The sequence below is a fragment of the Sander lucioperca genome, chromosome 18 (assembly GCF_008315115.2).
Source record: "Sander lucioperca isolate FBNREF2018 chromosome 18, SLUC_FBN_1.2, whole genome shotgun sequence".
Taxonomy (NCBI): Eukaryota; Metazoa; Chordata; class Actinopteri; order Perciformes; family Percidae; genus Sander; species Sander lucioperca.
This window is the reverse complement of record NC_050190.1, coordinates 8,054,293-8,081,077: the sequence shown is the minus strand read 5'-3', so window position 1 is coordinate 8,081,077 and position 26,785 is coordinate 8,054,293. Positions and strand designations below refer to the sequence as shown.

Sequence of the window (26,785 nt, the reverse complement as noted above, 5' to 3'; positions counted from 1 at the left end):
GTCACAGAGTTTGGGTTCATACACATCTCAATATTCATGTGTTAATATTCACACAATATCTCTTTTTATACCTTGATTAAAACTTTTGTTTTTTTACTTTTAAAAATAGAAAGTTAAGCAAATAATGCTTGATAACTGGAGATTAGGTTTTCCAAAAATGTTCACAAATTCAAGTATCGAATTAAACTAGATCTACAATCCCTCATTCATCAGGACTAAGCATCTTTTCCTCAAAACAAAGAGAATATCAGTCAAAAGTTCTATATTTTCCTGATCTGTGTAGGAACCCCGTTAACATGTACCCTCGTGTTTCAAAAAGTACAAAGTTTCTCTTCTGCATATCTTGAAAAACAACGCGACAGTATCTGCGTATGGTCCAAATAATTGTGTTTGATGTAGCATAGTTCAAGACAGCACCAGGAGAACATCATGAGGGCAACTATAGCCTAAAGGTTCAGAGTTTGTGACCAGATGATCACAGATTACAATCCCTGGACAGGTTGCAAAAAACAAAAACTAATGAAATCTCAGTCAGGGAAGAGAATACATACACACAATAACAATAACAACTACTACTACTACTACTACTGAAATGCCCTTGAGCAAGGCACTGAACCTCTGACTGCTCCAGCAGAGCTGCTCAGTGGCTGACAGTACATGACTGACATGGCAGGCAAGTCTCAGGTCTAAGTGTGTAAGTGGGTGTGAACTTTCCTCCCTCTGCAGGCTCTGCCTTCAAATGTGATTTTACGTAATAAAAAAAAAAAAAAAAGTGAGGGCAGGAAACATAGTGAAATCTCTGATGAGTCAGTGTCACAATTACACTCAAATCTTAGTTCTAGAGGCTATAAATTCTTCCACTATTAAAACTTTATCATTTGCTCAAAACGTCACGTTCAGTGGAAATCTTTCGGGGTGTGAATCGCTCTGGCTTCAGAGCTTTGGTTTTCGTGCGTCTTAACCATTCTTAATAGCGGTGAGGAAAGCACGTCTGGTGACTGACAGCTCATACACAATCAAACTACACATTTACCAATGAAGGATTTTTAATCTTGGGTTTAGTTTAGGGGGGGGGAGGGTCGACGGTGGCTCTGAAGTCGTAAAAAAAAAAAAAAAGGAAGATATTTGATCCAAGTCTTTTTGAAGGGAGATTTAATGAAACCGTCTCCCTTTCGCTCAACAGCTCCCACCAAGGTGTCCCTGAGCAAGGCACCTACTGTAAAGCCCCAGTCGTAGAGGACTGTGGTTGTACTGGGCAGCTCCCGGATATGAATGCGTGGGGATGGGAAGCACGGCGCTGCTGAGAAGAAGCAGACAAGCTCTTGAAAAGCTTCCCTGGATTAAAAAAAAAATAAAGGTGAAATATTTCCACTAACTTCTCATAAGCTTAGATCGCGTCTTGAGACCGGTGATTTGAAGAGGAGGTCCCAAGTCGAGCGAGAAATGTCACTTCTTGGTTTAAAACTGAAATGAAATATTTAAGAAAAACAGCTGTTGTGGGGAATACCACCCTCTTGGCGTCGATAAAGAAAAAAGGCAGAACAGAAACAACTTGTGTCCCGTCATCGGGAGTTCTTAGGAGGGGATGTTGGGGCGGGAGAGGCCCCTGGCCTGCATCGCCCTTTGTCCCCCCCCCAGCTGTGAAGGGACTGCTCTCGTGTTGTTGGCCAGAGGGCTATGTGGGTGAGGGTTATCAGGGCAGCGTGCTGCTAAATGTAGAACTGGTGTAGCGCCAGCCGGTCCATGAAGGGCTGCACCAAGTTGTCTGTGGCAAAATAGAAGACCAGGCCGAAAAAAATGGAGATGGGCAGAGCGGGGAGCGCTTTCTTGAAGATGGCGAGGAGGAGCAGGGTGAGACACAGGCCCTGCGGGGGCAGAGACGGGCAAAAATAAAAACAGACGAAATAGCACACTGTGTACAAATATTGTGTAACCAAACTAAATCAGCTCTGAGGGGGGCGAAGCAGCCTGTTATACAATCAAGTGGTTGACATAAAGATGGGTTAGATATTGTGCTGAGAGATAGAGATGAGGTTTGCGGTGACTCGAGCTTGACACCAAAATAAGCAGCTGTGGTCACTCACAATGAGGATGGCTACGAAGCAGGCGAGCGTGGTGTTCCAGTCGCCGCTGGCCGTGGCCGAGGCCTTTCCCACCAGCATGCTGTAGAAGATGAAGTCTCCCAGTCCCAGTTTGACGCCCCCTGAAAACACAGGAGGACACCGCATTCAGGGTGGAGTCAATTCAAACACGAGATTCGCCTCAGCCCCACACCCTCCAACCCCCCAGAGAAATCTTTTCTCAACTGTAATTACTGTACAAACAAGAGCTCCGACCCCGTATTTACTGAAGCTTTAACTTAGAAAGCGTGCAGGGCCCCACAAATAGTACGGACATGAAACCTAGCAATTGCCATGAATAATCGCTTCCTAATCTGCTCTGACTAAAAACAGTCTGCAGCCAAACATGCGAGTCGCATTCACATATGCGCTAATTTCACAGAGAAGGGATCACATAAAAATGTTCCCAAAATGTTTTATGTGTTCGTGAAGAGGGAACTGAAAGATGATAATTACACACAGAGTCAGACAACCTCGGAACTCACAAGTTTGAATTACAGAGCTCGGCTTCATATTAGAGCTGCGGGGTAAATCTAAAACGATCATAATGTTGTATTATTTACGCTTATATTTGATGGTATAACAATGTACAGTGTACACAACAGTGTATAAAGAGGTATATGGAAGGACAGACTGATAGTTGTGAAGAAAAGAAAGACATTTTCCACATACATACATACATATACATATACACACACACACACACACACACACACACACACAGTATATATATATTTTTTATTTTGTGTTGCTTTGTATAAATAAGTCACAGTTGGTAGTGATAATATGTTAGTGTTGCACCCTAAGTGGCCAAAACAATCACTTATGCAGGTTTAAGAATAAATTACATTAAATTATTGACATTGTTGATGGTCCATGGTCTAAATCGGGCCCACAATAAAAGGATTTGGGCCAAATCAAACTAATTTCTCTTTTTGAGGTTACAAAAGCATGTTTTTAAAAACTTACCAAATAATACCATTGGGTCAACTAGTCGTGGTTCAGGGCCCATGCTTAAATGAACCGAACAATACATCCATATGTATTGTTCGGTTCATTTGTGCCGTAGTGAGGTGCCGGGTACAGCTGTCAGTCGGTTTCCGTCTGCTGTATCGGAGCATTATGGTTTTAGTGTTACCTGACAATGACGGGAAAAAGTGGTGGATGAAGCGACGGCTGTTTGCAAGCTTATGCAAGCGGCAACACCTCCAATATGAGGGTGCATTTACGGAGACATCACACCGCTGTGTCCGTTGACAGCGCAAGGACGGTAGGAAATAGCAACTCCTGGCCGGTTAAACTTATGCTTAACTTTATGCTGATGGGCTTAGTCTATAATTTCCATTTTTATATTAAAATAACAAAGCTGCATTTAAAAAAAACACCTTTTCTTTTAATAAAGATTTGACAATGAAGAGGTGCTTATGTTCCTTATGTGTGCCAAATAAATATTGAAAAGGATGTTGACATTGGCAATGCCCCCCCTCTGTAAGAAAAGCATACCGAACTGAACCGAAAAAAAAACCGTGATATGAACCAAACCGTGAATTTTGTGAACCATGCCCCCCCCCCACCAAATAACAATCCAAACCCTTTATGCAGAGAGAGGCATGCGTTTTGTTCTGCGCCAAGCTATTTAATAAGTCATACAACAGACAGACAGTATTTAGTATTGCAATTCATTATTCGTCGCTCTATTAAATTGTTGTAGGAGAGATATGATGTCTTAACGGAAGGCCCAATGAATTAATCAGAGTTATAGATAAATCAAAGAGGCCTGATGCCTCTTCTTGACAACAATACCTTTAATAAATTACTCAAATAAAGCTTAAAAACTGTATTTTAAATATTAGTCTCTCAGCACTCACTCTCTTCATCGTCGTCTTCGGCGGGGGGGCGAGCGGAGGGCATCTCCTGGATCTCCCGTCTGGTCTGCTCGGTGGACTGGAGCGGCCCCAGCTGGTGCTCCTGCTGGGTGACCCAGGTGGAGTTGAAGCCCCCGTCGTCCTGCGACGGACTGGCGGGAGCCGGGGACGCCACGGCTGCAGACAAGCCATAGCAGTTAGACTAAACAACCACCCAGAGGAAGATTAGACATTGCTCAATCTCTTTGAAACCCCGCTCACCTTCGTGAGTCCCTTGTTGAGATGACGCCGCTTCTGTTGAGTTCCTTTTTGGCCGGTCAGTGTCGGCCATGTTAACGAGCCACACCATTGTAGCTGTGGAAGAAGTCAGAGTCAAACAATTGAATGTGTCAAGATTTGTGTTACAATCAGAATCTTTTTAGAAAACTAAAAAGGGCTTCCACTGAAATTAAGGGAAGACAGTTAAAGTCAAAGTGCTGAAAAACATTTTAGTTGATTTGTCAGCACTGAAAGGAATTGAAGTGTCCTAACAAGTGACTATACTGAAAGAAGATAAAGTGTTAGTTGGAAGTGTATGTGCTGAAAGGGTCACTAAGTCGAAATGCTGAAAGGAGTTGAAGTGTCAGTTGGAAGGAAAAATCCTAAGGTGTCTGAAAGGAGTTGAAGGGTCAGTTAAGGTCTCAACATGTAAAGCAGCTAGAGATATTTAAAGTGTAACCACATAGAGCTGAAAAAAATGTCAGATGAAGAGCAAGCACTGAATGGAGTTAAAGTGTCATTTCAAGTGACTGCACTAAATGAAATTTAAGTGTCAGATGAAGTGAAAGTGCTGAAAGTTGATGAGTTGTCAAGTGAATGTGCTGAAACGGGTTTAGGAGTCACTTGAAGTGAAAATGCTAAAAAGGAGTTGAAACATCAGTTGATGTCTAACCACTTAGGTGTTCAAGTGAAAGCACTTTTTAGCACTGAAAGAAGTTGAAGTAAAAGTTGAATGGAAAGCCCTGAATATTTAAGTGACTGTTAAAGTGGAAGTGCTGACAGGATTTGAATTTCTTTTTGATCTACAAGCGCTGAATGGAGTGTCATTTGAAGTCAAAACTCTGACAGGGATTTAAAGTGCCCATATTATGAAAAAAATCACTTTTTCTGGGATTTGGGGTGTTATGTTGTGTCTCTGGTGCTTCCACACACATACAAACTTTGAAAAAAATCCACCCATGCTGTTTAGAGTGAGATATGGTTTCTGAATGTGTCCTGCCTTCAGTCTCTGGGTGAGCTGTTCAAAATCGGCACGGCTTGTGACGTCACAAGCCGAAACAAGCAGGCTAACCGCAACCATTAGCTCGTAGCGTTAGCATGCTAACGCTAGCATGCTACCTCGTTCTCAGTAGCAAAGCACTGCTACAACACACACAAGTTCACCATAATCTCCAAAAGAACTACTTACATGTGCGCCCTCATTTAGAAGTCTCCCAGCTAATCCTGCCTTGTAACTGACCGAAGTTGTAGAAACAGCCTCTCTTTTACTGTCTATGGAGCTAGCTAGCTGACATGATCTACATCTGAGCTACTGGGCATGTGCAGTGCAATCAAAGATAGTACAGAAGAAGAAGAAGAAAAGAGGTCTCACTCTGTAGCTAAAACAGAGACCAGCTGAAAAGAGGATCTGCAGCAGTGAGAGAGAGCACTGCAGTACAACAAAAATATGGTGTTTTTTGAAAATTAAACCATGTAAACCTATTCTGGTACAACCTTAAAATACAATTATGAACCTGAAAATGAGCATAATATGGCTGCTTTAAGTCCAGTGAAGTCAATATGCTGAAAGGAGTGGAAGCATCAGTTTTAAGTAAGGACCAGTTAGCACTGAAAGGAGTTGAAGTGGCAGTTTAATAGAAAAGCAATTTTATCTTCTGTATGTTTGTTTTAAAATTGGTGTTTCATTGCCACACCTCTGTTTTATTACAATAAAATGTTAATACAGTTATGTCTATAATCAGTGTCTGTCTTACAGGAGTAGATGAGAGCTGGAAAGATGGGCTCGTTCCTCTCCTGAGCCGTCTCCACCAGGATCCTCAGAGGCCCTTTGGGACAGAGAACCGCTAACAGATCTGTGAAAGAAGAAAGAGACCAGACAAGTGATGGTAGCCACCGCACAGAGCGCTTTGTTAAAGACCAGAAACAGCACCCTGACATGACATCTGCATGACAACAAGAGGCAGAGACTTCAGTGAGGGACGGTCTACAGGTTTGGTCACTCCAAAGAGAATATTAACACTCCCAAATGCTGGCTTTCTTCTCTAAGGGTTTACTTCCACTTACAATGAAACAAGTGCACTGAATTTCCAAGTGTGCTAGAATCATTATGAATAACTATGATCCAATTTCTTTTTCCACTACACACCAGTTGCCAGTTAAATATTTCTTCTTGTAACATGAACTTAAAATGTCACTACCACTCTAACTAGAAACTCTTGAAAATGCAACATCATTTAAATATGTTGGAAAAACTCTGTCTTTGTCCCTGATGGCCTGTGTGCATTGTCTTTTTTGCCAGAACAAGCTGTTGTTTGTGCATTTACACACCATGGCAGCATATGAACCTCTGCAAACTTAATGCCCATTATAGTGACAAATAAAGTTGTTTGTTTGTTTGGCAAGTATATTGATTATGTACTACTCCTTGACAGGTAAGGACAAACATCAACATGCCTTTGTGACTGATACCGTATCTATCTGAACCCATTGTTGATGTGTCAAGAGAAAAACCTAAAAGTATCTACTTACTTACTCTATTTTTGTTCCCAGTATTTTGACAATTTGAGCAACCACTTCTATTACCAAGAAAGCAGCTTATAGGGAATAAACGGCTATTTTTGCTGCCAGCTTTCAATTCCATCTCCCCCAGACTTCCTTTTCTCATAGACAGTGATGGGAATAACGGCGTTATAAATAACGGCGTTATAAATAACGGTGTTACTAACGCCGTTACTTTTTTTCAGTAACGAGTAATCTAATTGATTACTCTTCCCATCTTAATAACGCAGTTACTGTTACTGCCAAAAAATGCAGCGTGTTACTATATTTGAAGCTGTTTTTTACATCAGACCAACTAGATCTCTGAGTTTTTTTTTTACTGTTCTTCCTTGGTTAGTGGGCAGTGCACGACGTAAGCGCATACATGCTGACGATTGGCTGTGGTTGAGTAAAATGTCATTGTAAACCCATCAGAGGTAGATTTGGGCGGGTGTTCGAAAGCACGCATAGTCAGACACACAAGAACAACACAAGCGAGTCAGTCAACGAGAGAGAGAGACAGACAGGTATGGCGTTATGAAATCAAGGAGAGAGTTAACTTTTCCTGCTACAGATTTCCCACTGTGGTCAGAAAGAACAGGGGAGACACTTTGTTTCTCTCACTATATGACTCTAGAGTCAGTACTCGCTCCGAAGCTAATCGCCGTCACTCTCTCACTTCTCACTCGCTCTGTCACCTACTCCCCACACACACACACAAACACACACATGCCGGCTCGATGCACACACCAGCGCACAAGTATAAACATCAGGGCACTTATGTTATTTACACTACAAACAGTGTATATATTTGTTATTTATTTTTGGTATAGTGCTTAACAAGCATAATTTAATTTTGCCCAGTTGTGGCCTGTTGAGGTGTTGTGTTATTTGTATCGATCCACTATATAAACATAATATCTACATACATGGCATTTGATTGGAGGCTAGTCTCACTTTGTCCCACAGCAACATTAAAATAGTTTAGATTTGTGTACATTGTTTCTGTTAATAATGTATTGTATTAAGTGTCCATTTCATTATAATATTCAGATTTACCACAAATAATTGAACATGCACATGTATTTTAAGTTCCATTAAAGAGGGGTGGAGGTGGGGTCACATTTGAGCATTTAAAAATGTACTTGAAAGTAACACAATAGTTACTTTCTGAAGTAATTAGTTACTTTCATAATTTGTTACTGAATAACTAATTTAGTTACTTTTTGGAAGCAGTAACTAGTAACTGTAACTAATTACTTTTTATAAGTAACTTGCCCAACACTGCTCATAGATTTGTCGTTCAACCAACACTTCCTGAAAGCATTTGCGTTTCAGTTTTGGGCCGTGAGACACATCGTTTCTTTTAACACACCAATAATGACATTTATCAACACTTGTTTCATACATTCAGCTGGAAAGAAAAAGAAACCCTCACAATAAATTAGAATTATTGCTTATGTTAATATTTTACATGTTAATAGGTTTGACTTTGGCTCCAAATCCATAGCTTTTTACTATGCTAAGAAAATGTTGAAAGAAAGAAAGTTAGATTACACATTTCTTTTTTTTTTTTTTTTTTTTTTTCAAGCACTAAAAGGAACCAGATGACTGAACATTGGTGCACAATATAACATATTCAAAAGGGTCAGGTGAAGAGTTCATGTTTCTTCCTTAAAAGTGCACAGAGCAGCGAGAGAGGAGGATTTACCGTAGACGGATATGACGGCTAATATGAGCCAGGCGGTCCACTCTGGCAGGTACTTGATGAAAACCAGGGCCATGAGGGCGCTGATCATGATGAGGTAGGCCTGCTGGAGCCGCAGCGGCCCTTTCCAATGAATACACATCATGCCCACCACGCCGAAGTTCCAAATGATTACCGCCAGGGTGAAGTAGTCCATGGCCACATTGTAGGTCTTGAAAACCTCTCTGTTGGACAGAGCAGAGACATGAAAGATAGGCTCCATCCATCATCGTAAAGAATTAAGACAACTTGACATTTACGAGGATGTGTATGAACCTTAGAAAATGAGATCAAAATGTTGAGAGCTTACTTGAGGTAGATGTAGGAGAAGAAGAATAGCAGGAGGAGGGAGGAGAGGAAGAGCCAGCCTTGGATCACCTGTGAAGGCAAAGTTCACAGTTAATGTTTCAACACATCAGAACTTGCAAATACTTGTTACTACTGCTTGTTTTAACAACCAGGTTGGGTGGGGTTACAACAGGGGCAAATACAATGAGTATCAGAGAGTTTGGACAAAGTTAAAATCCGTTGTCCTGATGTGCTCAGCCCCACCGGACTTAGGTTTAACAAGTTAGTTAGTGTGAATCTTTATATTTAGAGCCAAAGAAGGGCTGTGCAAATAATCAAATTTTAATCGTGATTACGATTTTGGCTTCCAACAATCACAAAAACAATGTTATCGAGAAAAAACGATTATTTTGCACATTGTGTTTTTTGCTTATTTTGTCTTGTGTTCTGGATGGAAAAAAAAGCTCAAACGAAAGAAAAAAGTATTAAGGGAAATGTCACAGTTCAAGGTGTTTTCACTGTTGATTTGTTTAACTTTTTCACAGTTTTTTTAAAAGCTTTAGTGCGTAACTTTTTTTTTATATTAATGAACGTTGACGTTAATTAAGACTATCAGCTCGCGCTAGAAGATTGTGGCGTTCTGCGACTTTCCCGCACAGAAGCTCGAGTGAAGATAATGACCTCTTCTGAAGAGTCCATCATGTTTTTTTAATCCTCCGTGTCTTCCTTGGCTACAAGAAACTGTGTGGAGGAGGGGTGGGGGCGCGATTATGGAAGGCTTGCGTCATGTGGATGCAACAATAGTGTTGTTATTACTTAGAATTCCTCATGGGGGCAACAGAAACTATGCACTATAGCTTTAAACCTACATTGTGTAATTTTTTTAGTTGATTTAGCAAAAAACCCTTTGTTCTTTCACAAATATGTGCTCATTCATGTGTAATTACTTCCACCAACTAATCAGAGTATTCTCGTAAGCGTAGAATCTGACATTCAGAATCATTCAGAATACATATGAGCGACTTGCTCGAATGGTGGCAGCCATGTAGCGCCTCCATCTTTAAAATACATTAGCCAAAGAGGGACATACCTCTGCCTTTCGCCCTCTTACACCTATTGGCACCGTGACGAATGCCAGGGGGAGATTACTCGCCAGGGAAGCGAAAAAGAGAATTAAAACGACAACACGACAGGCAGAGCAACAAGACCAAAGTTAATATTGGAGTGGCTAGAACAGCTGCGTGTAAACGATGGAGAGAGATCCTTTCGGGTTCCGCCACCGTAGGAGGAAGGGCTAGAAAGTAATATTCAGTTGGTTGTCATATACAATTTCACCGCTAGATGGGAGAAATTCTTACACAATGTAGCTTTAAGTTCAATAAATGCAACATCTTTACAAAAGTCAATGAGTAATCGTGCATTGTTAAATAATCCTGATTTTAATACCGGCCAAAATAATCGTGATTATGATTTTTTTTTTTTCATAATCAGGCAGCCCTAAGCCATTATTCAAAGCACTTACCAGTGTTTTCATATGTGCTTTATTAACATGTCTACACCAATCTTAGCTTGGTACACAACTTACACACATCTATCACGTGCAGATTCTTCCCACTGCTGACTTTTTTAACATAACTGGAAAAGCACAAATGGAACTAATAACATTAGCGATGATTAGCGATCCCAGTAAATGACAGTGTGCGAACATGCAGACAGAACAGGAGGGTGGGAACTGGCACACCTAAATGGTATGAAGTCATTTTAATAGCAGGTAGACCTGCTGCGCTCAGCAAGTCCAAACGTCTCCTGTTAAAAAAGGGTCTTTTAGTACATGGAGAACTCCATCCAGGAGGTATGACGAATGAGTGGGGAACACCCTCGCTGTGTTTGAAATCACTCCTTATTTACTAGATGCATTATATTGCATGCAGGCACTCTTAATAAGCTGCGTTTCGTTCCACAGTGTACATAAACAATTCCTTACTCCCTACTCCCTGTTTAGGAAAGGTCCCTTCGCTTACAAGGGCACTTAAAGTGCTCATATTATGCTAATTTTCAGGTTCATAATTGTATTTAGAGGTTGTACCAGAATAGGTTTATGTGGTTTAATTTTCAGAAAACACCATACATTTGTTGTACTGCACATTGCTGCAGCTCCTCTTTTCACCCTGTGTGTTGAGCTCTCTGTTTTAGCTACAGAGTGAGACATCTCACCTCTGTTCCTACTGCTAGCTAGTCAGTTGCAGAGCATGAGGGAGTGCCACACTAGCAGCTAGGCGAGCATTATAACGTGTTACAAAGTGACGCACGTTTGTCCCTGAAGTAAAGGCTGGACTACAATAGAGCTGTTTGGAGCAGTTTGTGAACAGTGTTTTCTGTTGGAGATAGTAAGTCTCTTTGGGGTGGACTTTGGGCTTTTTCACTTTGTAAAACTATAACATGCACAAAAAGATACAGTATATAACACAATAAAAGAAAAGGGGAAAAAAAGTCAAAGCATAATATGAGCACTTTAAATAAAAAGGAACCATCCTTACTGTTATTAACACCTGTGCTTTTCCGACTATGACAAGTCAAAATGTCTGCTGATTAAACAAACTCTGCTATATTGTTCACCTCCGGTCTGCAGTGAATGGGACTGCTGCATGTGTGATGTGACAGGTTTTAGCATGTACCTTGTAGCAGCGGTACTTGTATAGCAGCACCAGCACCAGTGTCATGACGATGATCACAGTGATCATGATGGTGGCGTTCAGGATGGAGTTGAGGGCTCTCTGTCCTACTGTGTCTGTGTCTTCAGGGAACGGTGTGTAGATCCTGGAGGGTGACACAGCAACAGATAGAATATATATAATAAATACAAAAAGGGAAAACACAGTGATTCGCATTACGGCTGGTTAGTGAAATAAGCCAGGTTTTTTTTCCCACCATTATAAGGCTTAGGCGCCGCACCCAAGCCGTTTTGGGCACCACCTAAGGCGAATGAATGTAGCTAAATGACTTTTCTCAGATGATCTAATGATTGTAGATGGTCCCCAGTGGACTTCTTAAGCAAGTTTTTAAGCTTTTTTAGTGTTATTTATTTTATTATCTGCTCTAGCTTTTCCAACGTTTTAGACACAGATATGGTAATAATAATGGTCCAAAATGATGTGAAATGGCTTCTTTTTTTTTTATTGAAAAACTTAACATTTCCTTGATACGTGCACATAAGTCTTTTACAAACCTATGGAAAGCACTGCAAGCTTTCTGCTATTTCAGGAGGTTTCAATTGCTCTGGATAAGAGATAAAGATATTAAATGTTATGTATAAGTGTACTGAGCCATATTCAGACTCTGCTTTAATGATCTTATGCAATTACAGCACTGCCTTGCTATTCAAACTCTGCAGATGTGATCTATACATACTGCATTAACTCCACCTAGTGGCGCTGTGGCCATATTGCATTTCATTCAAACACCAGACCAAATGAGCTTCAGATCCTGTCAGTATTTAGATCCTTTACCTAAGTAAAAGTACTAATACCACACTGTAAAAAAAATACTCTGTTCCATGTAAAAGTCCTGCATTGAAAATGTTACTTAAGTGAAAGTGTGTAAGTATCATCAGGAAAATGTACTTAAAGTATTTAAAGCAAAAGTACTCAATGCAGAAAAATCCTCATATTTTAGAAACTGGAAACGATCCAAACAGTTCTATCAATCAACTAAGTGTTTAATGGTCTAATCATTTCAGCTGGACTTGTAGGCCGTTATATTGTTGGATAGTTTAATTTATAATAAAACATCGTATTTTATAAAGTACATGTGTTTTGTGTGCTAAAATCTTAATTAGTAAAGTAACTAAAGCTGTCAGATGAATGTAGTGGAGTAGAAGTAGAAAGTTGCATGAAAAGAAAAGACTCAAGTAAAGTACAAGTACCTCAAATGTGTACTTAGGTACAGTACTTGAGTAAATGAAGTTAGTTACATCCCACCCCTGGATCCTGTCTAACACAATCTTTTCCCATACGAGTTCCAACACTCACAATCTCTGGCCGTCGTTCTGGGTGTAGAAGCTGACAGACTTTATGGTTGCCACGACGACCACCATGCAGAGGGTCACGGGAACGAACAGCATGATGACGTGCTTGGCGCCGTATTTCAGGGTCAACTCTTCATCCTCGTCCTCCTCGGCCTCCACCACGCGGGGAGGCTGAGCAGCGGGCGGCTGTCCATTCTGCTCCGGGCCGCTACCATTGCCTGCTCCGCCTACAACTCCTCCATCACCCCCACCTTCTCCGCCTCCTCTGGACCGGGCTCTGACCACCGCAGCCTCCTGTGGCTGCTGGCTGGGTTCACAGACCACACTGGTCTCCTGTTGGTCCTGGATGGGAGAAGAATCACTTTATTTTCTAAGAAAAGTAGGAATATGTACAATAATTGTGTAGGGACCGTTTAAATAAATGTATTTCTATAATAACACTAACACAACATACAGTATAAGTAAGTAAAGTAAGTAATAGGGCTGGGACCATATGCTTTTGTCCCGATTCGATTCTTTTACGATACATGGGTGCCGATTGGATTTGTATTGCAATTTTCTTATCCTTTTAAAAAAAAAGTATAATAAAAAAAATATATATATATCATGAGACGTTCCTAAAAACGAATTGTTTCTAAGAAGAATGCACATCACATGTCAGTCAGTCAGTCAGTCTGACATTTATTTACTTTGTAAAGACGTACATAACATGGATTTTCTACATTTTCTGCTTTCGCTCTGTTTTGCTGGAAACAGATATGATGATGTTGCCATCAGCGGTACCATATAAACAGAAAATAATTAGGTGGATCGTAGGTTAAAAATTAATATATATATATATATATATATATAAATAAAAATATCAACACATACAGTGGTGCTCATAAGTTTATGAACCCATGCTAAAGTTGACTAAAAAGAGGAATAAAAAAAATTCATCTTTTGGAAACTGATCTCAATGCCTTAATTAAAAAAAATTAGGAAAAATCCAGCCTGTAAGGACACCAAATTTTTTTGTGAATGAATAATGTATCTTCACTAAATAAATGTTCTTCCTTTAAATACAGGGGGCATAAGTAAGTACACCCCTATGTTAAATTCCCATAGAGGCAGGCAGATTTTTATTTTTAAAGGCCAGTTATTTCATGGATCCAGGATACTATGCATCCTGATAAAGTTCCCTTGGCCTTTGGAATTAAAATAGCCCCACATCATCACATACCCTTCACCATAGTACTTTCCATAAAATCATCTCTCAATGCAAATCAAACCAGCAATTAGGCTAACTGAAATAAAACCATGCCAATCTATAGGTATGGTGAAGGGTATGTGATGATGTGGGGCTATTGTGTATATATATATATATATATATATATATATATATATATATATATATATATATATATATATATATATATATATATATATATATATATATATATATATATATTATATATATATATATATATATATATATATATATATATACATACACACACACATACATACACACACATTATTCATTCACATAGAAAATAAAGGTTGGATTTTTCCTATTTTTTTAATTAAGGCATTAAGATCAATTTCCAAAAGATGTTTTTTTATTCCTCTTTTTACTCAACTTTAGCATGGGTTTATAAACTTATGAGCACCACTGTATATCGATTCTAGGGAAAATAATGGATTTTAAAAATCGTTAATAGATACGATTCTCAATTCAATAAAATTACAAAGTGGTTACAAAGTTCTTTACACAAGATAAAAAAGGTTAAATGAACAAGAGACAACAAGTACAACACTAGAGCTGCAAAGATTAATCGATTAGTCAACCATTAAATTAATCGGCAACTATTTTGATAATTGGTTTGAGTCATTTTTTTATGAAAAAAAAGTAATGATTTTCTGACATTGTATAGACCAAACAACTAATCAAGAAAATAATCAACAGCTTTATCAACAATGATGATAATGCTTAGTCACAGCCCCATACAACACATACATTACAACACCACAAACATTATAACAGAACAATAAGAGGCATCACTACTCTAAATAGAGCAGATGGCTCAAGCACAAAAACATTTAGAAAAGAGATAGGTCTTCAGCTGAGACCTAAAACGCCCCAGAGAGTTTGCTGACCCGAGTCCCAGGGGGAGACGGTTCCACAGCCTGGGGCCCAGGACAGCCAACACACAGTCCCCTCGTGTTTTTAGTCTTGTACGAGGCACAACTAGCAGGCCTTGTTCATACAGACATTAATACAATCAAAGTATAGTGCTAAGCATGCAGATAGTAGACTGAGCATAGCAAACCCAACTTAGGGATTTCTCAGAGTCAACAAGAACATGCCTGTTGATCAAATATTCCATCTACCCATGGTCCAATACGGCCACGTTGAGTGATATACTCAAACTCCAACTACGCCCTGAACTGCTACAACTATTATTTCTAGTCACGGTTCCATTATTTTTATTGTTACTATAACTGCCACTGTTCATCATTCTAACTGCTATAATTATGAATCATATTTCTCTATATTAGGGATATAACAGTATAAAAATTTAACCTCACAGTTATAGTGACCAAAATTGTCACGGTTTTCAGTATTATCACGGTATTTTTAAAAGTGTGTTCAATATGTTCAGAAAGCACTGATAGGCCTACACAAGCTGAAATAGTTTCAAAAAGTGTAACAGTGTACAAAAATGTAATGTAATGTTTCAGACTTAGTCCTCTTAGAGGGCTGATAAACATCCTGAGCGCCGTCATCTCCTCCTTCTGCCATGATTCCAACTTCAAGAAACGCACGTTGTAGGCTACGCAGTGCGCCTGCGCGGCAACTTCAGGAGACTCAGATGAAGCTGGGAAGGATTAAACACACGGTTTCCACACCGTGGTAATCCACCGTGATAATAATGATATTTTAAATGAAAACGGTAATTGTTATCGTCAACATTTTTATCGTGGTTGACCGTTACATCCCTACTCTATATCTGTATATCTGTATCAGTGTCGCTGTGTTCCAACTGACAGCGACAGATCCACCAAGAGCCTGGGTCTGTCTGAGGTTTCTGCCCAAAAGGAAGTTTGTCCTCGCCACTGCTGCACCAAATGCTTGCTCATGGAAAATTGTTGGGCCTTTGTAAATTATAGAGTGTGGTCTAGACCTACTCTATCTGGAAATTGTCTTGAGATAACTCTTGTTATGATTTGATACTATAAATAAAATTGAATTAAACTTTAAAAGATTTTGGGATATCATGTTGGGTCAATGGTGTACAGCAGGAGTCTTCAACATTTTTAGACCAAGGACCCCTTAGCTGTAGGAGAGATGGAGCAGGGACCTGTAGAAATATTTTATTCACAAAATGTGAGTATGTGCTCATTGCAAAAGAGCTGTGTTAGTCATTGAGGAAGTGTTAAAAGTACTCCAAGTGATCTCTGATGCACAGAAAGTTAGGAGGAAGTTGCACCATACAGAGGCCGCGATCTTGACATTTGTGTTTGTGAAAGATAACAGTTTCTGTCTAGAAACTAGGAGACACCCCCCTGTGAGGAGAGAATAAAGACATCGGGAAAACTCAGGTCAGAGTTCATTTTCAGACGAGATCTTGGTGGACCAGCTCTGACTTAATGTCTGTTGACAGGGGAACTTAGTTGCTGTTTGTGAACCCACAATTGTGTTGTAACCTGTTATGCTGGACTGAGTAAACTTTGCTTAACTGAACTCTTCGTCTCAGATTGATCCTTGTGTTGTGGTAAACTTAAGTCCGTCCGATGAAAGAAGGCGCGGGAATTAAAAGATTGGAGTCAGATTTGACAGGCCTTAGGGCCTTATTTTAGTCATAATTCCCTACAGACCCCTTACTACTATATATTGTATAGATATTAGTTGCATATTAAACTGGGCCAGATGGATGAAAATGGATGTATATAGATATTCATTATATTATTTATACATCATGTTTTGATGTTACACATACATATGGAAGGCGCAGTGAATCCTTAACTAACTAACTAAATTTGTGGATGGCTAGCATAGTGGCTACCTTACCTATAGAAAGCCTATCATCAATGTTATGTAAATAAAATGTTTTTTGTTTTCATGAATAGGCCGATTCAACTTTGTAATAATATGTTGGATTCATGTTAATATATATTTTCAGAATTGTTTTTTTATTTTTGGGGGGAAAAAAATAAACTTAAAAAAAAATGATTAAACAATAATTTGGAGGCCTCCCTGCACTAACTCCGAGGACCTTGTTGGAGTTGAAGATCCCTGGTATACAGTGTACAAAGTAGCTGTTAGAATGCTGATTTAATCTTGTCTGTACTGTGAACTATCTGATAAAAAGGAAAAAAAGTAAATTAAATTAAAACAAATGAATTGAAAAAAGATCATTCTTGCTATCAAAAAATGTTATGGGGACATTTAATGCTTTTATTTGAGTGTTTATAATACAGAGATGGCAGGAAATTGTTGGTGAGCGATCGGGAATGGCATTCAAACAAACTCTGCAGGAAAGTGTTATATTAGGCTAACCATGTTTGCATTTCAGAGTTTACCGGACACATTTACACTCAATAGACCAGTTCCTCCAAGGATAACAATACTGCGCTCATTCCCACTAACCCCCAGGATCTGTCCTGTCAGGACAATATAAAAAGGAAAATCCAGGTGACTCACTGTGTGAACTAGAACTGTCAGGCCGCCAGGCGAGTTAAGGCATGCGGCAGCCCAGACATGAAGCAATCTCAGGTACACAGAAATAAAGACAGGAAGCCTCTCTAGAGACGGCTCTGAACAACGAAAGCTTCCTCATCTCTTAAAATGAAATTAACCAGTTACTGTGTAAGGCTGTAATACTGCATTAAATATATCAAAATATGTGTTAAAATCTTCTTCTGACCATATAGGCATGGCCGAGCTGTCTGACTTCATTGATGACCTGGCTGCTGACATCATATTGACCATAATATGCCGTTCAAGACCAAAATTAAATGTTTTGTAGTTCGCCAAGACAGAAAAGTATTGTTGTAATGTACATGCACAACTGTTATGTGGTAAACAAGGTTTAGGGTTGTTAAGTTGACTGTGCCAGTAAAGAGGGACTTTGCCTATCTAACTACGCTAGGGAGGCCACACCTTTACTTACAGTAAGAGCCACACCTAGACAGCAAAGTAGCATAATCATCAATTTTTATAAGGCCGGATTAAACCAAGGTTATCAGCAGGGCCACACGGACTCTCAAGATGCAGAATTTTTTTCGCAGATTTTAAACAAATTAAAATAAAACTCAAAATGTTAACATCTTCTCCACCCCACGCAGAAAAACAGTCCGCTAAATTCTGCAGATTTTCATTCTGCATCACCACTGAAAACTGTATGAAAAGAAATCCACAGATTTTGTTTGTCTGGTTATCAGACTCAAACTCCTCCACAGTGCGTGGCGTCACAAACTGACTCCGAAACAACCAACTCTTTCATCACGGACTTGACACTGGAACACTGGGTTGCATACAGCTAAAACTGTAACCATTAGCCAATAAATCACACGGACAGAGATACAGATTTAGTGTTAGAGCAACTGTGACACATTCTTTCATACTGACCATATTGTTTTCAATGTCCTCTGCATTGTTCGCCATGGTTGGCTCGGCAGACACTTGTTCTCACATGCAAACCAAATGCTTTGGCCCTGACGAAAGAGAATAGAAGACAATATTATGTTAGTGGCCAGACATGGGTACAATGAAGGCATATCAGCGATAACACTGAATCAAATCAAGGATGAAAAGACAGCTACGTTGTACAGATTGTAAAACCCTGGGGGGCAAATTCGTGATTTAAAAATGACTTGACAGTGATTTAAAAAAAAAAAAAAAAAAAAACAGCAAGCATCTTTTTCTGGAGCTTTTCCATTGTGAAAGCTGTATTGTCACAATAAATTACATTGATATTAGATACAAAAAGTATTGCAGTGGTCTGATGGTAATAATAATCCATGTTCACCTGTCCCACTGTCATCAATCTGTGTTCATCAGTCACGCTAAAGGATAGGTTCACATTTTTTCCAAGTCTGTGTTTAATTTCTGGAGATCCACTGACATTTAAGCTATATAAGATTTTAGTTAAATTAACACTTGCATACCCATATGTAAAGTAAATTCAAAGATTTATTGGTCACTGAAATCCCTGCCCCTTTGATTCCCTTTCTTGTGTGACTCTCCACAATCAATAGTCTAATAGGAGGGATAGTAACACAAAGAGGGAATTTTGTACTAAAAAGATTTTTTTTGCTTTAGAATACATTTTTGCACAAGGACTGTGGGTCTTGTCTCGCAGCTCTAACATTAGAGTTGCTAGGCCTGGGCAATAATTCAATAACTTATCGTATCGTGATAGACAGTTGATCAATATCAATATAAAACATGTTCAATATATACACCGATAAGAGACAGGACCACCGAATCTAGCAACTGGGGTTGTAAGACAGACGCGGCCCCATACTTATTTACAGTATTTGTGTGTTTTTCATTGTTGTGTCGACATTGGAACAGTTCAATGTTATATTAAGTGTTAAACAGAAATGTTTACATTTGGCATGTTTGTTCTTATTCTTTTCAGGTAAATAAAATTATGAATAGTTATCAATATCGATCAATATGATCAAGCAATATCGTGATATACCTCTCAGCCATTTCGCCCAGGCCTAAGAGTTGCTCTAGGAGATCACTTCACAGCCAGTATGGACATAAGGAATTATTACAGTTATCAGTAACTCTTTCAATATACAAATGGATTATTTTCATTGTGATTTAATCTGTCAATTATTTTCTCGATTAATTGATTAGTCGTTTGGTCTACAAAACGTCAGAAAACGGTGAAACAAATGTGGATCAGTGTTTCCCGAAAAGCCCAAGATGACGTCCTGAAATGTCTTGTTTTGTCCACAACTCAAAAGATATTCAGTTTACTGTCACAGAGGAGAGAAGAAACTACAACATATTCACATTTAACAAGCTGCAATCAGAGAATATTTCCTTTTGTTCATAAAAAGAATGACTCAACCCAATAAATCAAAAATCAGAACAGTTGGCAATTCATTTAATAGTTGACAACTAATCCAATAATCTTTGCAGCTCTATTTCAATATACAAATTGACTTGTGAGTGATATATAGGAAAAACTGACTTGAAACTATATGAACCTATCATTTACAAAATATGCAAGCAACTATGCTGATAATATGGTGCTTAATATACCACTAGGCATCATCCTATGGAGTAGAGGTGTTGAAATGAATCAAATAATCGATGCATCGAATCGTGGACATGGACGATGCTGCATCGATAATCGGCCGGGCCATCGATTATTTCTGTTTACAATTTAATGTAGGCCTAACAACCTTTCTGTTTACATATTCTGTTATGTTTTGCCATGTGCAGAATGATTTGTTTTTGAAGCTTGAAAAGCTATGAATTAAATATCCTATACGGCTTTAATAGAAAAATGTATTTGACGCATCGTGATGCATCAAGATATCGAATCGAACATATGATAATCGTAATCGAATCGGGAGATCAGTGAAGATTCACACCTCTACTATGGAGAAAAAGTAACATAACTTTCACGTTACTGTATTGTACACAAGTTCATATACACAGGTAAACACAGATACATAGACAGTAAAAGCTTACATTTACATTGTATAAGTCCAGAGATTGGGTTATATGCATCATATTATAATCATGTAAAACTTAAGATCTCAAATTATTATTTTTTGTTCTAAGACGGTGCTATATTGCTGAAATTCAATTATAAAGTGCAGGAAAGTTGGCTTAGTTCCTGATCATTTCCAAAAAAATAACAAATAGTTGTGTGATATAGGCCTACATCGTTATTTTCCATTTGATCTGGACTTAGACGTTTTTTTTTTGAAAGTTTTCTACATCCACCCGGCACATGTTTGTATATATACTGTGAAAAATTAGATGGGGAAATACTTCCCCTAGTCCACAGAAATCACATATATAATCACTATCCAGTTTTTTGTAACCCACCGGATAAATTCGATTTAATATCTTGAAAGACACTTCCTTAATCCTAATGATACAGTATTTATAACTAATTCCCTGTGCTTTAACAACTGCTCCGAGTAGACTGTACTGCACATTCCAAAACTGACAACTCATTTATCTGTGCAATATCATTATCAATATTTGATCTCTACAATACTGTCAACACTGTGTATTCAACCTTTCATACTGTTTAGGCTACTTATACTGGTTTTCCCTTTACTGTTTACTGGTTTTTCTTTATGTTTTGTATTATTATATCGTGCATTCTTTACTGATGCCTCCTGTTTTAGCACTATACCCCTTTGCTGCTGTAACACAGCACATTCCCCCGTTGTGGGACTAATTAAGGACCATCTTATCTTACATCATTGAATAAAGAATACCACAAAAAAACTAGATGAATGAACAGTAACAGTTTGTTGGGAGCTTAAATGATCTACCTGCCGTCATTAACGTTACTAATAACGTTAACGTAGAAGTAACGTTAACGTTATTTCATGCGAATGGCTAAAATGGCTCGTTAGCCAATAATGCCATAGCGGCCGCGGTGGTCGGCTAACGCTAAAGAACTGGCATAGCTCTAACAAAATATAGTTCCTGAATAGTGGGTTTAAAATAATTACACTCACCTACTGTCAACGACAGCTAATGTTCTTGGTTTTGTGTTCTGGTGTGTTCTCATTAGTTTTAAAACCCGGGCGCTTTCTCTTCTTTGTTGTTCCTGTCTTCACACAGAACATCCGGTCGCTGCCGGAAACTACTTCCTGTACTTCCTTTGTTTGGTTTATAAATGATTTTAAATTGTTTTGTTTTTTCCTGAAAAAGATTACATCAAGTAAAATTGCAAGACAAATGTGTAGTGACATATCTAGGAAACTACTGTTTTGATTATTCTCCCCTTGTGTGCTGCTCTAAATGTTTTCTCATTTTATTTTCTCTAGCCTTTTTGCTTTTGACTTGTGTATTTTTTAAGTAGCTCCCCCTTTTTGGTTTGTTCTTTGTTGTTGTTTTTTTTTTTTTTGCTTAGGTAATTCTTTCTTGTACATTGACCAAAGTATACATAAAATAATATTTTCCCCAACGAGAGTTTTGTATGTTGTTTGTTTTTTGTCAATAAAAAAAAGAAAAAACTACTTCCTGTTCTGCCAAACCATCTCTGTGGGGAGCGTTCAGGATCAAAAACGTTTTTTGAGATTTGTTTAAATTTTGTTTACGCTTTAATAATATTGCCGGTTTAGATTAATTATAGGCATATGCTTGTGATCCTGTCCACTCATTGTCAGCTTTTAAACCAACAGTAGACTAAAATTAGCAAATAAATAAATAAAAAAAAAAAAAACAGAAAACGGCAAAGAAGGGGTCAAATTAGCGAGTTGTTCTTCCGGTGTCACAGGTCAACTCATCCGAGAAGAAGCAAGGATCCAAGAAAATCCACGGACACCGACTGAAAAACTATAAAACAAAAATCATGGTTAGTACGTCGTGAAACAATATTTAGAGTAACTATATTTGTGTAGTCATGAAGACCATTAGCAGTCAAAGCAGTGTGTCGGTTTTTATTTCAGCAGATCAGGTGTTTACGTGTTCAATAAGGCTGAAAGCTCTCTGCTAACGTTAGCATGAATGTGGGGGACGATGTTTGGTAGTTGAGAAGCAGCAAGAACCCGCACTGACTAAACTCAGACACATAAAGCACATATTTACTGCTAACCAGCCCCGTAGCACTGTTTGTTTGTTATTTCACTCTAATTTGCTATTCAGTGTTTGCTAACGCAGCTAATTTACATCAAGATTTGGCTCAAGGCTCCGCTGACTTACGACTAATATGCCGAAAAAAATAAAGATGTTTTTGTTTAATGGCTACAGACTCCTACATGTTAACAGAACGAGAGATGGCAACAAAATATACTGAACAAAATTATAAACGCAACACTTGTTGTTTTTGCTCCCATTTTTCATGAGCTGAACTCAATCTAAGACTTTTTCTATGTACACAAAAGGCCTATTTCTCTCAAATATTGTTCACAAATCTGTCTAAATCTGTGTTAGTGAGCACTTCTCCTTTGCCGAGATAACCCATCCACCTCACAGGTGTGGCATATCAAGATGCTGATTAGACAGCATGATTACTGCACAGGTGTGCCTTAGGCTGGCCACAATAAAAGGCCACTCTAAAATGTGCAGTTTTACTGTATGGGGGGGGGGTCCGAAAACCAGTCAGTATCTGCTGTTGGTTGGTATATATATATATATATATATATATATATATATATATATATATATATATATATATATATATATATATATATATATATATATATATATATATATATTAGGAAAAACATAAAAGGCTGCAAATCTGTTTTTCATTATTTGACTGCATGATAAATTGGCTTTCACACCTGGAATAGATTTATTTATTTTTTTTGGCTATTCATTACATTTATTCATTTAGATCAGCTAAATTAATAAATGTAATGAATTTTATCCAAAGCGACTTTCAATAAGTGCATTCCACCATGAAGGTACAAACTATTCCAGATTATTGTTAAAGCAAGACATCAATGTGTGTGTGTGTGTGTGTGTGTGTGTGTGTGTGTGTGTGTGTGTGTTTCTAGTCTCACACCATCCTGCTGGTGCAGCCCACCAAGAGGCCAGAGGGAAGGACATACGCCGATTATGAATCCGTCAACGAGTGTATGGAAGGTGAGCTGATGGTGCTTTCAAAGGACTAGTGCGCTCCTAGTGACCAGTAATGACTTTTCCAGTGCTCTTTGGCTTACATGTAGATGTTCTCCCTGCATCCTTGAGGACTTTAGCTGCATGTCCCTCCATTGCAACACAAATACTAGTCACCTACAGGCATGCACTATGTAAATGTGATGGCAATTTTACATGATATTGGTCTCATGTTTAGATAAGCCCCAGTGTTACCTTTCCTTATTTTTATTTCCCCTTGCAGGATTAATAGTGTCTTCTTTTTCTGTAAAAAGTTGCGATCTTACTTAGTTGAACCTAGTAACATTTATGTATTGTAAATAGTTGTTGTATCCATTTTATATTCACCGTTGACATGGTAAATGGCTGCATTTATACATCGCCTTTCTACCTTACCGGAGAAATCGCTTTGCAATTTGCCTCTCGTTCACCCGTTCACACACACACACACATTCATACACCGGTGCAGAGCTACCATGCAAGTGGCTGGCATGCCAGCTGGCTACAGCACAAAAAAACTTTGTCAGATATTTAGTTGACAATATAGAGTGCAACAGTTTTAACAAATTCCTGTAGGGATCCAAACCGTGTCCAGTCAATATGAAAACGTTTTGCTACATATTTGTCTATTTTCTCTAATGCAGATGATCTGGGTTAACGTGATTTTTATATGGATGTGTGTAACATACTGGATCCTCTGTCTCCTGCGCAGGTGTGTGTAAGATGTACGAGGAGCATTTAAAGAGAATGAACCCCAACAGTCCGTCAATAACGTACGACATCAGCCAGCTGTTTGACTTCATCGACGACCTGGCTGACCTCAGCTGTTTGGTGTAAGTTGGACAAGGAAACAAACTAATGACATTAATGATATTTAAAATACACCACTTTGGTAGACTGGGTAAACCCAGCCCGATCTGCCGGCGGTTTGATTTCTCCCTGCAGCTCAGGCTGGAAACCTGTACGTTTATCTATCCTGCTTCAGTTACAAATCTGCGGGGACCAATCACAAACTGGCTTATCCACCACGATGACGATAGAGAAGTGACGGAAAGCAGCTTTTTGTTTACGTTCAACATGGCGGCCACCGAAGCGCAGCAACCAGTTGATGGCGCTGTCGCTGCTACGTCACCCGGATCGTTGGTCTGATTGGTTGAAGGACTATCCAATTGCGTACAGAGTCATTTGAACTATGCCCGTTGATCACGCCTCTTGTGCAGTAGAAAATACAGAGCAGACTCCCCAGACTAATGTTCAATCTTAAAAGATTGAGCTTGGTCTGGTGATAGCCAGACTACCACTGTGGTTGTACTCTACAAGTATAGTATGCACAAATACTAGTGTCCCAGAGGTTTTTCTACTGATTGTATTTGGAGGGAAGTCATCAAGATGGTCACATTTCAAGATACTGAATAGAGGTGGGACAAAATATCGATACGGCAATATATCGCTGTCCTTCTACGTACGATTCTCGATACGCTGGCGCCAAATATTGATTATTTTTATAAATTAAAATAAGCACTCTAAACAGATTTCCCTGCTCCCAGCGACACTACTTCATGGCTCCTTGAGCCGGCGGTTACAGTGAGTGCAGAAAATCAAGCCAGGATTCTAACCCACAGTGCTGCAGGTATCCTGTAAGAGCAGATGACAGCTCTCTCTACCTAAAAGAAGCCCCTTTGTTTGGGTTCAAGCCACCGTGTGGACAAGCAACCGCTCTGCTAAAATGCCCTTGAGAGGACGAGCAAACAGAGACAAGTCTCATGCGAATTTTCTTTATTTATTTTTTGTCTAGTGTGCATGAGAGAACGTGAGCATCCAGGGCAGCCAAGCCTCAAAGGAATGTGACACTGAATGTCGTTTTCTTTGTGCTGCCTCAGGTATCGTGCCGACACACAGACGTACCAGCCGTACAACAAGGACTGGATCAAAGAGAAGATCTACGTGCTGCTGCGCCGTCAGGCCCAGCAGGCAGCAAAGTGAAGCCTCTGAGGGGGAGTGGGGGGGGGGGGGTATTATTTTTCCGATCTGTAACTTGTGTTCAAATGGTTTGAGTAACTTGTTTTGACTAAGTTTTTTTGTTTTTGTTGTCTCATGAAGGGGAGGTGCATTTTGTATTTTAATGTTTGCCTTGTTAATAAAGATTTCATTTAAATAACTATAGTTTCTCTCTTGTTGTGCCTCCTTTTGTCCTTTACCATTTTTATTGGTTTCCTTTCTATCTATCCTACATCTATATTGTCTTTTCTATTCCATATTGCTCATTTCTCTTGTTTTTCGGTTTATCTTTCACTCTTCTGAACAGTTTGTAGAAAAGTGCTACTTAACCATGATCATTCACTGGTGCACATGCTTCTTCCTTTTTGGAAAGTAAATTTAAGAATGAAATAGAAATATCTACCATTTTAGCAAATAAGCATCTTGAAATTTTTTTTTTTTTTACACTCCCTGGAAGAATTTAGTTTCCTGGACTTTTAATAATAGGTGAACCTAAAAAATGAAATGTTCCTCCGTCCATAGTTTCCTTTTTTCCCTCCCTCCTTGGACAGTGTGCTGTTAACTGGAGATAAATGCTACTGAAGATGTTAATTTGCTTTGCTCACATTTAATTTTACTCAATACAGCGGCAAACGGTGTCTCGAAACATCTTTTTTTTTTTAACTGTTCCTTGGAAGAATATCTTTTCAACTTTTGAAACGGACTGTCCGTGTGGGAATAAGAAAAAAAATGTAACACTTTACTTGAAGGTATCTAGATAAGAGTGACATGACGGTCATCACACATGAACCCTAACTCTAACCATAACTTGTCATGACAAAAACCGAATGACACTAAAAGAAGCATTGTCATAAATGTTTGACTTGTTTATGACTTGTTCATGACAGTGTCACGTCACTCTTATGTAGATACCTTCAAGTGTAACCAACAATTGTACTTCTTTAGTTTGTCTTTGCTCTTATTTTTTTGTTACTTTTACTTTATTTCTTTTTTGTTTTATCACCCTTGCTTCCTCAATTTGACAAAGATGCTGACTATAGAAACCTGTTAATAAGGATGTCAATATTCTTTCCAGTTTTCACTCAGTACAGTGACAAAGAGGCAAATCTGGAAATATGTTTTTTTTTTACTTATGGTGACAATTTG

The 26,785-nt window shown here is 38.8% G+C and overlaps 2 protein-coding genes across 3 annotated transcripts; one reads left to right on the top strand and one right to left on the bottom strand.

Annotated features, from left to right (window-relative positions):
- Window positions 1–88: 88 nt before the first annotated feature.
- psen1 (presenilin 1) lies at window positions 89–21,685 on the bottom strand. 2 transcript variants are annotated; one of them, XM_031310075.2, is made up of 11 exons: window positions 21,553–21,685; window positions 18,455–18,540; window positions 12,845–13,182; window positions 11,492–11,633; window positions 8,839–8,906; window positions 8,493–8,713; window positions 5,998–6,096; window positions 4,247–4,339; window positions 3,989–4,162; window positions 2,085–2,203; window positions 89–1,865 (listed from the first exon to the last, which is right to left on the bottom strand). In XM_031310075.2, the coding sequence occupies exons 2-11, from the start codon at window positions 18,488–18,490 to the stop codon at window positions 1,710–1,712; spliced, it is 1,446 nt and encodes a 481-aa protein (XP_031165935.2). In that variant the 5' UTR covers window positions 18,491–18,540; window positions 21,553–21,685; the 3' UTR covers window positions 89–1,709. The 2 variants fall into 2 exon arrangements, with proteins under 2 accessions (XP_031165935.2, XP_035850688.1); XM_035994795.1 differs by having other exon boundaries at window positions 21,557–21,679.
- Window positions 21,686–22,125: 440 nt separating this feature from the next.
- LOC116057561 (enhancer of rudimentary homolog) lies at window positions 22,126–25,785 on the top strand. Its single transcript, XM_031310076.2, has 4 exons — window positions 22,126–22,394; window positions 23,542–23,629; window positions 24,354–24,474; window positions 25,522–25,785. The coding sequence occupies exons 1-4, from the start codon at window positions 22,392–22,394 to the stop codon at window positions 25,622–25,624; spliced, it is 315 nt and encodes a 104-aa protein (XP_031165936.1). The 5' UTR covers window positions 22,126–22,391; the 3' UTR covers window positions 25,625–25,785.
- Window positions 25,786–26,785: the final 1,000 nt, after the last annotated feature.